Source organism: Chenopodium album, chromosome 11, assembly GCF_948465745.1.
Source record: "Chenopodium album chromosome 11, dcCheAlbu1.1, whole genome shotgun sequence".
NCBI lineage: Eukaryota > Viridiplantae > Streptophyta > Magnoliopsida > Caryophyllales > Amaranthaceae > Chenopodium > Chenopodium album.
This window is the reverse complement of record NC_137844.1, coordinates 917302-931455: the sequence shown is the minus strand read 5'-3', so window position 1 is coordinate 931455 and position 14154 is coordinate 917302. Positions and strand designations below refer to the sequence as shown.

At 36.4% G+C, this 14154-nt stretch overlaps 1 protein-coding gene across 1 annotated transcript; it reads left to right on the top strand.

The window, feature by feature from the left end:
- The first annotated feature begins 99 nt into the window (after positions 1 to 99).
- On the top strand, positions 100 to 13795 carry LOC145567088 (uncharacterized). Its single transcript, XM_081626315.1, has 24 exons — positions 100 to 304; positions 671 to 1113; positions 2669 to 2817; positions 3391 to 3630; positions 4067 to 4176; positions 4281 to 4358; positions 4441 to 4541; positions 4678 to 4772; positions 4851 to 4942; positions 6267 to 6370; positions 6447 to 6524; positions 6687 to 6765; positions 7078 to 7246; positions 8464 to 8534; positions 8974 to 9054; positions 9156 to 9226; positions 9502 to 9598; positions 9690 to 9749; positions 10081 to 10135; positions 10218 to 10615; positions 10695 to 12017; positions 12097 to 12657; positions 12788 to 12843; positions 13280 to 13795. Exons 2-24 carry the CDS (start codon positions 695 to 697, stop codon positions 13473 to 13475), a joined length of 4683 nt encoding a protein of 1560 aa, XP_081482441.1. The 5' UTR covers positions 100 to 304; positions 671 to 694; the 3' UTR covers positions 13476 to 13795.
- Positions 13796 to 14154: the final 359 nt, after the last annotated feature.

Sequence of the window (14154 nt, the reverse complement as noted above, 5' to 3'; positions counted from 1 at the left end):
TTTTATGTCAAATCATTGCAAATAATAATTCATTTATTAATCAAGATTAATATTTTCATTTCATTTCACCATCGTAATTAGCCCCAAATCCCAGATTTCGACAAAAATCGTTGTTTACTGTTCTCCTCTTCCTACAACACAATCCAAAAATTGCAATGCCCTGAAATTCGTACCACCATCACCTGAACTTAAAATACCCTTCATTTTCTCTCTCCTAAACCCCCGTTTTCCGGAAACCCTTCTTTTTCTTTACACCCAAATTTGCCTTTGTTCTGGGTTTTCTACAACGATTCTGGTGAATTAGGTAATTACCCATTTGATAATTTTGTAATTTCATTTGTTTTTGTTGTAAATCTCTCAATTTTTTTTTGTGGGTAGTTTGAATTTCTGTTTCATTGAGTTTTAACCAAAGCATTGAATTGATTAGGGTTTGTTTTAGTGATTATTTGAACGAAATTTATGTGAGATTTTTTGCTGATTTGGGATTAATTAGAGGGTTAAAGTATGAAACTGTCATTTTTGAGAGAGAAAGCTTAAGTTGTAAAGTTTAATTTGAGCTAGTTGATAATAGTAAAAGCATTAATTTACAAGAGACCTTCAATATCATTTCAATCTGAAAGGTGTTTGATAGTCATAGTTGTGACTGGAGTTTACTTTCTGATTGCTTCAGGTGGTTTTTGTTGGTCATGTAATCATGGATGTTAGAAACTATACATCCACTGATTATATGTCTTCTGTTCATTTAAAAACATCGAATATTTCGAAGAAGGTGGCAGATAATCGTCACCTTGAAGGGCGAGAGAGAGTTACTGGCTCTGTTGTTGTTGATAGAGTGCCAGAAAGTTCTCTCTCTGAAGGGCGAGGACGAGTCAATGGTCATGCTGTTGCAGCTGATGTTGATATTGATCTTAGGGAAATATACTTTTTGGTCATGCAATTTCTTTCAACTGGACCATGCCAGAAAACTTTTGCACAATTGTCGAACGAACTTATGGAGCATCAGCTCTTACCCAGAAGGTATCATGCTTGGTATTCAAGATCTGGGATTCAAAGTGGGGAAGAGAATGATGATGGTGTCTCAGTTCCTTTGACGTTTGAGAAACTTCTGCATAGGTATGCAAGTAATAGTTCAATGTTGCTTTGTTTTTGCCCTGCTATATGTTTTACGAGGGTTTCACATGGAAACTGTTTAAATACACTCATCAATATAATGCACAGTGAATCTAGTATTAGTTTTTTTGTAAGTATTATTATATCAACCTTGGTTATATTTGTTATTACTATTACCATTATGGGTGGTAATTTTTATTTTATATAGGTACGTGAGTTATAGTTCAATATTGCTTTGCGTTTAGCCTGCTATATGTTTATAGTAGGGTTTCACATGGAAACTGATTAAATACAATCATCAATATAATGCTCAGTCAATCTAGTATTAGTTTTATTTTAAGTATTATAATATCAACATTAGTTATCTTCGTTATTTCTATTACCACTTTTGTTCTTGTTTTTACTTTATATAGGTACGTGAGTAATAGTTCAATATTGCTTTGCGTTTAGCCTGCTATATGTTTTACAAGGGTTTCACATGGAATCTGGTTAAATATGCTCATCAATATAACACGTAGTGAATCTAGTACTTCCTCTATCCTATTTTAAATTCAACACTTCTCATTGCATGTTTGCCAATGCGTTGTTTCAATCATTAGTATCTTTTATTACTAATATGGAAAAAAATGATATTAATAAACTATAAACTGCGACGAATCTAATAACATCCCACATGACAATACTTTTCCTTACTATAAATTTTAAAAACTAGTCTAAGGTATATGAATAGTGTAAAAGTCAAAGTGTTGCATTCAAAAGAAAACTGAGGAAGTATTAACTTTATTGTAAGTATTATAATATCAGCATTCATTATTTTCATTTTTGAATCCGGGGATCAAGAGTGTATTTTTGATGAGGCTAGAAACATTACCAATTGAAGCCATGTTTCATTGAAGTTAGGATGGAATGTCTATCTGTGGTGAAATTATAATATATTTAACACTACATAAGTTTCATATGTTCTTAACATCGTCCGATTTTATATGTTCCATAATATTCTTAGCATACTCTGTATCTACTTTACTCCATTTTTGGCAAACCCTTTTACCACCAATAACTACACCTTTCCACTTTTACTTAATCACCGTTTTTCTTACACCCACCCATCTCTTTACATTCTCTTTCTTACTGTATCCGTCTTTCTTCTACACCCACTCACCTAACTTTACTATCACTCTCTCCTGCCTTAATTTTTTGTTCAAACAGTAAATGTTAAAAACATTATGAAACTGAGGTAGTATATATGGAAGCTCAGCCTGGAAATGAGTGTAATGGTAAATGATGAGCTGCAGCAAAAAGGGTTATCTTTAAGATCACTGGTTTTGTCTAATGTTTCATTTTTTGGTTGAAAAGTTTTTCATGTTTTCTCTCTGGATAAGAGGTTATATTATAATGTAAGGTTATTGAAAATTACTTGTGAATTTTACCGATATAGTAGACAATATGTTATCTTTTCTTATAATTTTTTAACTGTATATCTTGTTATTTAGAGGTTACTGATTTCTATAGATTGCGGTTTGAGGTCTGAGTGTTTTTCCCCCCCTTTTCCTGTCAACAGGTTTTCCCACATTGCAAAAGACCATTTTGTTAGGCTTTTGAAACAGCTGATGCTTTGTTCCCCTTCTCCATCTCTTGGCATTGGCCATGGTCCAAATGCTGCTGATGTTCCTACTTTGTTGGGAACTGGTTCCTTTTCTCTTCTGAGCTGTATGGTCACTAAACTGCTTTGCTGTATTTTTTTTAGATTTCTTTTTCATAATAGTTTGTCTGATTTTGTTGCGAGAATTTGTGGCTGTGTGGAACTGAAATTCTATTCCCACCTTATGTCTTAATTCTTATGCACCAGCTCATCTTATAATTTTTGTAGAAAACTATCATGTCTTAGAAACCTATTATCATTAATACAGTAGTCGGTTAACATTGGAAATTTGTGTTTCTGTCATTATGCAATCATGTCCAAGGCTCAAATTTTGTTTCTTATCCACTTGAAAACAGAGAAAATTTCAGACCTGATTTTGTTTCTCCAGGGGATGCCTTTTTTTTGTTCATGCCTTGAAATTATATACTGCTACTATAAGATATTGCTGTCATATCTGACATCCTAAACATTTCATTAGCTCTTGTACTGGAACCATAATTGTTAGTTTTGAGGTGAACTGTTCTTCACAAGAAACAATTTATTGAACCGAAGGCATGTTAATTTTTGGCTCATATTATTGTGAAAAATGTTTACGTTCAATGCTTAACCGATAAGTTTATGCTGATGGTCTCTGCTTTCAGGTGATAGAAATTCAGTGGATAAACAAGTCAAGCTTCTGCCGCGTTACTTGCGCTGGCCTCATATGCAGGTTGATCAAGTACATGGATTGCATTTGAGGGCCATCGGTGGGGGCTTTACCCGACACCATCGTGCTCCATCGATACACGCTGCTAGTTATGCCATTGCAAAGCCATCAACTATGGTGCAAAAGATGCAGAATATAAAGAGACTTAGAGGACACCGGAATGCTGTTTATTGTGGTAACTTTCTCATCATGTTTGAGTTTGTGCTCGCAGCTTGCATATATGTGGATATGATTGGAAATGTGTGTGCTTGTAAATTTGTGATGTCTCATGACAACAGTGAAGAAGATAATGATTCACATGATTCTGTTTGTATGATTTGAGTTGGCAATAACTTTTCCAAGTTTTGTACACTAAAGCTATACTTTATACTGTATGTGCGTGATTTTATTATTCCTTCCTCTGAATCCACCTTGGCAGAAGTGACCTGTTGCTCTATTGTAATTGATCTTTCATAGTTTCATTATCTCACTCAAACATTCATATTTTTAGTTGTTGCATATTGACTGTTTATCTATTTGGCTTCATCTTGCTCCCGTTATGTCACCTTTGTAATTTTTTGGGGCTATATTATGACTGTAACATAATTAATATTGCCGTTTCTGTTTTGTAGCCATATTTGATCGAGCAGGCAGGCATGTAATTACTGGTTCTGATGATCGCCTTGTAAAAATTTGGTCAATGGAAACTGCATTTTGCCTGGCCAGTTGCCGTGGGCATGAGGTGAGTTGACTGCTTGCTGCCTTGATTGGACCTAAGTAATTTAATTTGAATTGATTATTTGTTAGTCATGCTTATGATGAATTTAAATGAACTCCTTACGCAAGGGGGATATCACTGACTTAGCTGTTAGCTCAAACAATGCTTTGGTGGCATCTGCTTCAAATGACTTTGTCATTAGAGTGGTGAGTCTCCTACTTCCAGCTTGATAATCTTGGCCATTACTTTCATTAGTTGCTGAGTATTAGTTTTTTTGCAATTCTACAGTGGCGATTGCCAGATGGGCTCCCAATTTCAATATTGCAAGGCCATACTGGTGCCGTTACTGCAATTGCATTCAGTCCCAGGACTGCATACCAACTTTTGTCGTAAGTTCTATTTCCAGATGAGTTAATACAGAAGTTTTTTTTCGAATTCTTTTATCTGGAGTTTTTAGGAGTGGATAATTCTGTAATTTTTAATTTACTCCTCTTTAAAGCAGACTCACGTGAGATTGTCTTGCAGATCGTCTGATGATGGAACCTGTAGGATTTGGGATGCAAGGAATTCACAGTTTAAGCCTCGAATCTATGTGCCAAAGCCTGCTGATGCTGGGACTGGTTAGTTTATCATATATAATTCTTGTATTTTACTGTAATTGGAGGATTTTGATTTTATTGAAATCTGCTCATTTGCAGGTACAGCTCAGCAGAGCCATCAAATTACATGCTGTGCATTTAATGCTAATGGAACCGTCTTTGTGACTGGTAGCTCTGATACTTTTGCAAGGGTAAATTTTTACTATCTATTTATGTTTTAGGTTTAGATTATCTGGCGTGCAGCACTTATTAATGTGCATTTCCTAACATATCCTTGGTTAAGAACTATACAGCTATTCTTGTCATATACTTTTAAGGTCCAGTTCATTTGACCTTTTTGAGATACACATCTTAATCTTTAGATAATAAAGATCATTAACTGCACAATGATAAATAATCGCTGTTTTTCAATGTTTGAAATAAAAATCATTCACGTGGAATCAAATTACAACACTTGCAATTTGAAGTTTTTGGAGCAGGAGAAAGATAGAATGCCATTTAGTGGGTTTGGCAGATTTTGAATCCGCAAGTTGGTGGTGGCTTTGTAATTACTGGTGGTGAATCTAATTGGTTGAGAAGCTGACTGGAGGGACAAGAAAGAATTACATTGGCAGGTGAGAGGAAGGGATGACTGAGATAGAGTCACTGGAGAAATGTGTTGGCAACTGGCAAGCTACTTATGCTTAATATTTTTATGGAGCATTAGAGCTTACAGGCTTCTATCATATACGCGACTTTGACTGAAGTGAGTGAATTGGAGAGTTTATATGGAGTTATATGCTCGTCCTCCAACTTCCCTGCTCAAAGTTGTCCTCCTGTTACCACTTACCTCTCCTCAACTTATTATATCTAATCTTTCTCCTGCTGCTTTTTTTCTTTCTTTTTTTTTTTTTAAACCTTTGAGCACTCATTCTTATTGCTCCAACTGCTTTCTTAAGAATGGTTTTGGGTTTGAGATCATTTCAACAAATCATCTGAAACGTAGGTTGTGAAGTGGGAAGGGTTGGCTTGAAGGAAAAAGATTGAAGATGAATGTTGGGAAAGAATGAAGGAAAAGAAAGGACAGTAATTGCTTGTTGGGCTTTTAAAAGAAGGTAAAGGGATGGAAGTAACTTTAAGTCACCTGAAAGTGGGATTAGGGTTTGGTTGCTCCCCACAATAATTATTAAGTTACTTCACAAATTTTTATTGTAAAAGATACTTTCTGACTGTTTATGCTTAATCTTGTCATCATCCGAACCAATATAAGAAGTGTGTTAGCTAGCTGGATCCAGTCCAAAATACTGCTAAAAATCATTCCAGATGGCAAATAGTGATATTTCCAGCACTAGAACTTCGTGCATACAAAAGCTGTTTGCAACTTGAGAAAGAATGGGTCAAATGTTTTCTTTGTAATGTATTTCGTCGGTTCCATCTTATATTCCATTCTTAGAGCTAGTGACTAATTTTAGATCCTGCATTTTTCTGAATTACGAATGGGCATCTATGTATATATACTAAATTTTCTTGTTGCAGGTTTGGAATGCTCCCAAGTTCAGTCCTGATGATTCATATCAACCATATAATGAAATTGACCTGTTACGAGGACATGAGAATGATGTCAATTATGTGCAATTTAGGTCTGTCTATTACTCTAGAAAAATATATTCACCTTTAAGGAAATTATTTCTGAAGGAATTCTCTTCTTGATTGCAGTGGCTGTGCTATTACTGCAAGATCAGTCACTAGTGATGCTCTTAAGGAGGAACAATCACTAAAATTCAAAAATTTGTGGTGGGTACTTGTGGCTATGATATCTGGTTATGATCCATGTTGGCATGTTCAAGTCCTGTTTTAAATGCTATTGAGCTCGAATCACTGTTCTAGTTGGTGCCCCAAGACCCCAACACCCTACCAAGAGGATTTTCTTGATCTTTTGTTTATTTGTGTTTTCAGGTTCAGTCATGATAACATTGTAACATGTTCTCGTGATGGAAGTGCAATCATTTGGGTGCCTAGGTCGCGTAGCTCACAAGTGAGTTTCCCAATTTATGAGATTAGCTTTCTCTTTGAATAAGTCTTCTAGAATCTGCCTAGCTCATGTTTTAGGATGCACTAACAAGTTTGGAGTGGAAGAAGGGTTACATCTGGAAAATTTTGTTCATGGCTTTAAGTTTTCTCTCACTTTCTTTTACGCTTTAGTTTTCTATGCTTTATGATGCCATTTCTCTTCCTTGAGGAGTGGGGGTAAGTTGTGTTTCTTGTTACATGTAAAGAATATCTTTTTGATGATTTGTAGTTTCCACACATGAATTAACTTCAGTCATTAATTGTTTGGCTCTCAAAGGGAAAAGTTGGGCGTTGGACTAAGGCGTATCATCTCAAGGTACCCCCTCCGCCACTGCCTCCACAACCACCTCGTGGGGGACCACGTCGGAGAATCCTTCCAACTCCTCGTGGAGTAAATATGATTGTCTGGAGTCTCGATAATCGTTTTGTGCTTGCTGCTATTATGGGTAACTTTCTTTTTGTTGTTTTGATTAAAGAAGGGTTAAGGCTTTTGAGTGTAATCTTTATTTTTCTGCCTTGATTACATGTTTCTTAGGCAGAATGAATTTTGTCTAATGTCTGGTGTTATTGGAAAACATTTGTGGATTTGTCTGCTTCCACTTCTTTGAATAATAATTGAGGTTACAGTTACAAGTTTTAGCAAACTATTAAGCAATTAAATAACCATTTTTAGTAATCTATCTTATTTTTGATATCAGTAGACTTCTAATGTTTATATTTTGTTCATTAAGTAATTGAGACTTTTATTGTACTTCCTCTGTTACCCTAATATTGCAACAAGGAGAGAAGACATGAAATTTTTGATGAGGAGAGAAATAGAGATAGGGACCCATGTGATAAGTAGAGAGATAGAGAGAGAATGTGCAAGTATTGTATATGTCTAAAAGTAACAATTTTTTGTGAAACTTCCTAAAATGGTAATTAGCTGTAATATTAGGGGAATGAAGAAAGCAATATTTAATGGTAGAGTGGTATGTAATAAATTATATGTCAAATGTAATGAAATTCATTTTATTAAAAAAGTTGCGAAGTATGATGCACAGGCTTGAATTTAGGTGTCATGTCCGACACGGTGTTGAATCCTTTGACATTTAAGGTTTTATGAAAATTCATACAAGGCCATTATAATCTGGATGTTGTATTGTGTCAAAGTGTCGAGGATCAGGCACTCGACTGCAAGGAATCAATATTAGGGGAAGGGTATGTTAGTCATAGCCTATTAGTAGTAGCTTGGGGGATAAGTTAGAGTTTGTTATGAGAGTTTTTCTATAAATAGGCCTCATCAGGAGGAATAATCATCATGTTGAATATTGCTTGAGGTTTGTTATTGGGAGAGAGTGAGCCTCTCGAAAGCATATTAGGAGAGAATCCACCTCTCGAAAGTGGAATTATCACCCAAATTAGTTGTAATTCTGATCTTAATGCTATAATCATCTTCTTCTTCCTAATTTTCTGCCATTAATAGTGCTGTAACCAAGCTAATCTCTAGCATCGACATACAGCTGGGTGTCGGAGTAACATAGGTTGATAGTTAAATTGCCTGCTTCTTAAAAGGTTACTAATAGCATAAATGAATATGATTGACTGAACCGTTTAGCTTAAAACCCCTACATAGCAGCATCTAATTTGCTCTGACTTTTTTTTTTCTTTTTTTGGTTTGCAGATTGCAGAATATGCGTATGGAATGCTGCAGATGGAAGCTTAGTGCATTGTTTGACCGGTCACACTGAATCTGTGAGTGCTGGTTCATTTATTTTGTGAATACTAATTATTTCTTTAATGAGATTTTTTTTGTAAGCATACATAACATATCATTTCATCGCATGCGTAAAAAGTGGAAGCGATAACTTTTGGAGATAAGTAGAAGAATTTGGGGCAACTGTTGTTACTTATCTTTGGAATGTTGCTTTAAAAGGATGCTGTGAAGCCCAGACTATTTTATAGCTAGAATCATCAACTGTGATACTTCTAGAAGCTATATAAGCTATATAAGCTATTCTATCCCAGTATCCCCCAGTAAATCACTGGTTAACAGAGTTCCAGAGATAACACTTGGGTTCCATTCTAATCACAAACCACAGAATTGCTGTGTATGGGAAATATCTAGTTTTCCCTTGTACTGAAGTTGGGTCTGCCGCAAGTGTTTGATATAATTATCTTCTTTCATTTTCAGACGTATGTTTTAGATGTGCACCCCTTCAATCCTCGGATAGCTATGAGCGCTGGTTATGATGGAAAAACCATAATTTGGGATGTAAGTCCAACACCCCCCCCCAAAAAAAAAAAAAAAAAAAAAACTATTTCCTTGCATCTTTTAATTTGCTTAATCAATTTATTTGGTGCTTTGAACTTCAGATATGGGAAGGGACTCCAGTTCGGGTATTTGAAATTGGACGTGGTAAATTGGTTGATGGAAAATTCTCTTCGTAAGTGAAAACTATTATTATTATTATTATTATTATTATTATTATTTATTTATTTATTTATTTTTATATTTGTAAGAGGAGTTTAATTCCATCTGGTTGTGATAATTCAAGATGTCACTTGTCCTCTAGTGAACTCGTCTTGGATTCATAATTAAAATTAAGTTCATGCTTTTTATCCATCATTTGTAGTGTTTCTTTTTGTTGAAATCTACTTGCATTTTCTGCAACTTTATATCTGTCATACAATGATGTAAACTATGCTGTTTGTGAATCAGAGATGGGACATCAATTGTACTCTCAGATGATATTGGCCAGATATACCTGTTAAACACTGGGCAAGGGGAATCTCATAAAGATGCCAAATACGACCAGGTGTTGTTTTATCATGCCTGGTCTTTGCGTGTTCTTTCAAATAAAGATTTACATGCTTGCATCATGATGATTGCATCTGCTATTCTTACAGTTCTTTTTGGGAGATTATCGTCCTCTTATCCGCGATGCTCTAGGAAATGTTCTTGACCAGGTCAGAGAAAAATTATTTTCTGTACACAGTATACCATACACTAGACGATCATTATATATGTGTTTGTGTGCTTATTATATGCTATGGTTGATTCTCTGAAATATCTAAATATTATGATCTTTGCAATATGTGTCGTTCTCTTGCACTAATGTTGGCTTCAGGTTAAGAAGGAAGAGATTTTTTTTTTGACAAATGTGCTACCTTAGATTTATCTTTTGTTATACTGGATTTGTCACTTGTGAGAACCTATCTTTGTAAACGTTAATTTATTGACGACTAACTTTTGACAAGTAATATATAACGCTATGGTCATTGTGGATGTACAATGCAGGAGTCGCAGTTTAGTCCATACCAAAGAAATCTTTTGGACCCTCTTTGTGACTCAAGTGAGCTCAAAATAATTTAATATATTATGCATCTTCTCTGTTTCTGCCCCCATTGTGTTGAGAAAACGGATTGCAATTTCAGGCATGATCCCATATCCTGAACCTTATCAAAGTATGTACCAGCGCCGGCGTCTTGGAGCACTGGGTGTAGAGTGGCGTCCATCTAATATAAGATTTGCTATTGGTCCGGATTTCAGCTTAGGAGAAGATTACCAGATGATGCCTTTGCCAGATCCTGAAGCGATTATTGATATTCCAGAACCTTTGGATGTTGCTCTTTGGGAACCAGAAAATGAAGTTATGACTGATGACGCAGATTCAGAATATGATGCAGCGGAGGAATATTCCAGTGCCAAAGAGCAGGAAAGTTTAGGGACCAGCTCCTATGATGATACGGATTATGATGCAGAGAATTATGATGTTAAGCAAAGGCAAAAAGACGCCCTTCGTCGATCCAAAAGGAAGAATGAGAGAGCGGAAGTAAGTCTTGTTTTCCTGATGTATGTTACTTTTTTCTCCTTCTGAAATTTACTCAGGATGATATTTTGTTGTTTCTTAGGCTGAGTTTACTGCTTCTGGGAGACGCATTAAGAGGAAGAGTGTGGAAGCTTCCAACAGATCTTCTTCTGAGAATCGTAAGGGTAAGAAATTAAAGAATGTTCGTAAGGCTTCAAAAAAGAAGTCTAGTAAAGCTCAACTATTCAGACCTCAAAGAGCTGCAGCTAGGAATGCAATGAGTGTATTTTCTAGAATCCCTGAGACGTCTTCTCTTGGTGAGGATGAGGAGGATGGTTCTGAAGGAGATTCTTCAGACAGTCAATCAATTTCTCAAGATTCTGAAATTGGAGTGTATGAGCCTGCTTGGGATCTTCAGAATACCTCAGGTCAAGGTGGAGAAAAAATTCCCTTTCATGAATCTGCTGCTATAATGGATCCAATTGAGCTGTCTGAAGCTCAGATATCTGTTGGAAATAAAAAGAAATTGGTGCTTAAATTAAGTGTCCGTGATACGAAAAATTCCTGGTCTAGAAGTGATAACCAAAGAATGTTGGAATCTTCATCTTCTTTATCTCAAGCAGCGGAACACAAGCAGCGCAGCTTTGGCGACGAGGATGTGGATTTACATCCTCTTGCTGCTGCTGACCAAAAGCCATCTCAAACTGTAAACAGAGTCACAATCAAGTGTAAAGGCCTGCTAGAAAAAACAAGTTCTGCTGGAAGTGACATCCCTGTGGAAGCCTCTTGTAGTAGATGGCTTGAAAGTGGTTCTAATGGAAATGGTGATGGCTATTCTATGGAAAATGCTGTCGAATTCAGTAATGGTAACTCTCATGATTTGGAAGAGACTGTTCAGCCAGTACCAAGACCACCAACCAGAATCAAGATTAAATCCAGTGGAATCTTGAAGCAAGAGAAAACTCCTAGACTAAAATTGGTTACTGGAATAAAAAAGCTGGGTGGTACTGATGATTCTTCAGCATCATATATAGCTAGCTATGGTGGTGGTGTGGAAGAGAATAATTACAATACTGGTTACTATGAGAACTATTCTGGTGTTGATTTTCCTGATGCTGAAACTGATGTAGTACGCCGAACTAGATCTATGGAGATTAAAGCAAGCACTCGTGAAGCTGGAAGAGGATGCCGTACGTTGAAGCTGCGGAAGAGTGACAGATCAGCAGGGTCATCAAAGATTTCTGATAAATCTTTAAGGTCTGCTAGAAGTAGGCATGACACCTTTTTTGAAGATGGCCAGGGCCCTCCAAGTACAAGTCTGTCTAATGCTGCCGTTGGGAAGATATCGTGGCTAATGTTATCTGAGCATGAACCAGGTTATCGTTATATTCCCCAACTTGGGGATGAAGTAGTATACTTGAGACAGGTAATTCCATTTGAGTCATATCTCACTGTTTTGAATTCAGTTCTAGTATTCTGAAATTAATGCTTTCACTGATTTTCAGGGCCATCAAGAATATATAGAAAAATATGCTCCACATGAAAGGGGTCCTTGGAATACAATGAAGGGACGGATAAATGATGCTGAGACCTGTGTGGTTGAAGACCTTCATTATGCCTATGTTCCTGGTTCTGGGGAGAGCTGTTGTAAGCTCACACTTAAGTTCATAGACGATTCTTCAAGTGTTTTTGGTAAACCATTGAAGTTGACTCTTCCAGAGCTGCTTCACGCCCCTGATTTTTTGGTTGAGAAAGCATGGTATGATCTTGCTATCAGTAGAAATTGGACTCCTGGGGATACGTGCTCAGTATGGTGGAGGCATGAAGATGGAGAAGGTGGCAGCTGGTGGGAAGGTCAGATAGTTGATGCAAAACCAAAATCTGTTGACTTTCCAGACAGTCCATGGGAAAGATATGCTGTTCAGTACCTGGGTGATCCTGGTATTGAGTTGCACAGTCCATGGGAACTGCACAATCCTGAATTTCGGTGGGAGCCTCCGCATATTGATTTTGATACAAGGAACAAATTTCTTGATTATCTTTCTAAATTAGAGAGGAGGAGACAGGTAATTTATTTCCCTTTCCAAAGATTATGTTTAGAATTATTATTGTTCGGCAATGAAGAGAAGTCAATGCATTGATGATATTTCTGGAAAAAGAAATAACCTTGTCTTGTTTGATTTGTAAAATTTATAGGACTATGGTATGGTCAATTTGGAGCAGGTCTCTCAAAGGCCAGATTTCTTAAACCGGTAAGTCTTTGTTCATGTTCACCCTTTGCTTTTCTTCAGGTGTATACCAACTCTCCTCAAGAAAGTATATAGTGGTCATCCATTTGTGTGGGTATTACAAAATTACTTTGATTTTAGGACACTAGCCAAGTGGAAATATAAAGCAGTGTTGATACAGTCATAAACTTATAGAAGCCCTAAAAAATAAAAAGTACATTTAGATAATAGACACCAAGGGATGAGCAAGCCTTCCCTAGATACCAAGCATGCGATCACATCATCAATTTCCAGGCAATCTGGTTAGCGAGTTCACTGCCTTTGACATTCTCAGAACTCCTGATTGTCTAGATTTTCTGATATAAGTTTTGCATAACTAGAGGTGTGACAAAACCAATTTGTCTATCAAAATTGCCTGTGATTATTTTGAATTCCACTTATTATAGTTTTTTGGGTGCAGGTTTCCAGCCCCTTTGTCATTGAATGTGATTCGATCTAGGCTGACAAACAATTATTATCGAAGCGAAAAAGCAGTAAAACATGATATCAATGTGATGATGTCCAATGCTATGTCATATTTTGCGAAGAATGCAGGAGTTTTCAAGAAGATGAAACGCATGGATGACTTTTTTGAAAGAACATTGTCAAACTTGTGAAACACATTTTTTGAGATTTAGGTTACATCACCAGACCACATTTTTTCAGTTCTCCCCAGATTTTGTTTAGGCAGGGTGTACCAGAGACCTTGTTCTTGTATGCATACATTGCAGTTTCACCCTTTAAGCTAACAGGGACCGTCTTTCTTTAACTATAGACCTCTGAGTTGCTCCCAGAAGCTTCGGAATGTGTACGATGCATCTGGTGTAAATTTTACTTCACTTGGTACTAGATCCTGCTGCAGTTGGTGCTATTTCTGAGCTGTCATAGACAAATGAATACCTCTCTATTAATACAAATTGCTATAATTTCTTGGCTAGTAATTCTTAGCATGGGCAAGCCTACATGTCTGATGCCCGTTTTATTATTTTTTTAATTTTGTTTCTTACGTTTGATGAGGCATACTTTATGGTAAACCCTTGCTTAAAACCAGCTAAATCTGCCTATGTTCTTTCTTTGTTTGCTTTTTTAGTCTGAAAAAAAATAGATATAAACCAGGCATATTTTTCACGGGGGGTGAGTAAGTTACTTTGGGAGTTTGGGGTAACCGGGTAAGGATCCTTTGTTTTTTTCCTTGGCTATCAAGTGTTTAGGCCGCCAGATATTTGGCCAAAAAAATTGTAAAAGTTGTGGTTTGGTTAAACCAAGACACTTGTTACTTCAAATTTGACATGTCTA

Coding starts and splice junctions, on each gene's coding strand:
- LOC145567088 (XM_081626315.1), top strand. CDS start 695: ATGGATGTTAGAAACTATACATCCACTGATTATATGTCTTCTGTTCAT. Junction 4,177..4,280: donor CCAGTTGCCGTGGGCATGAG/GTGAGTTGACTG, acceptor TCCTTACGCAAG/GGGGATATCACTGACTTAGC. Junction 9,599..9,689: donor AAGATGCCAAATACGACCAG/GTGTTGTTTTAT, acceptor CTATTCTTACAG/TTCTTTTTGGGAGATTATCG.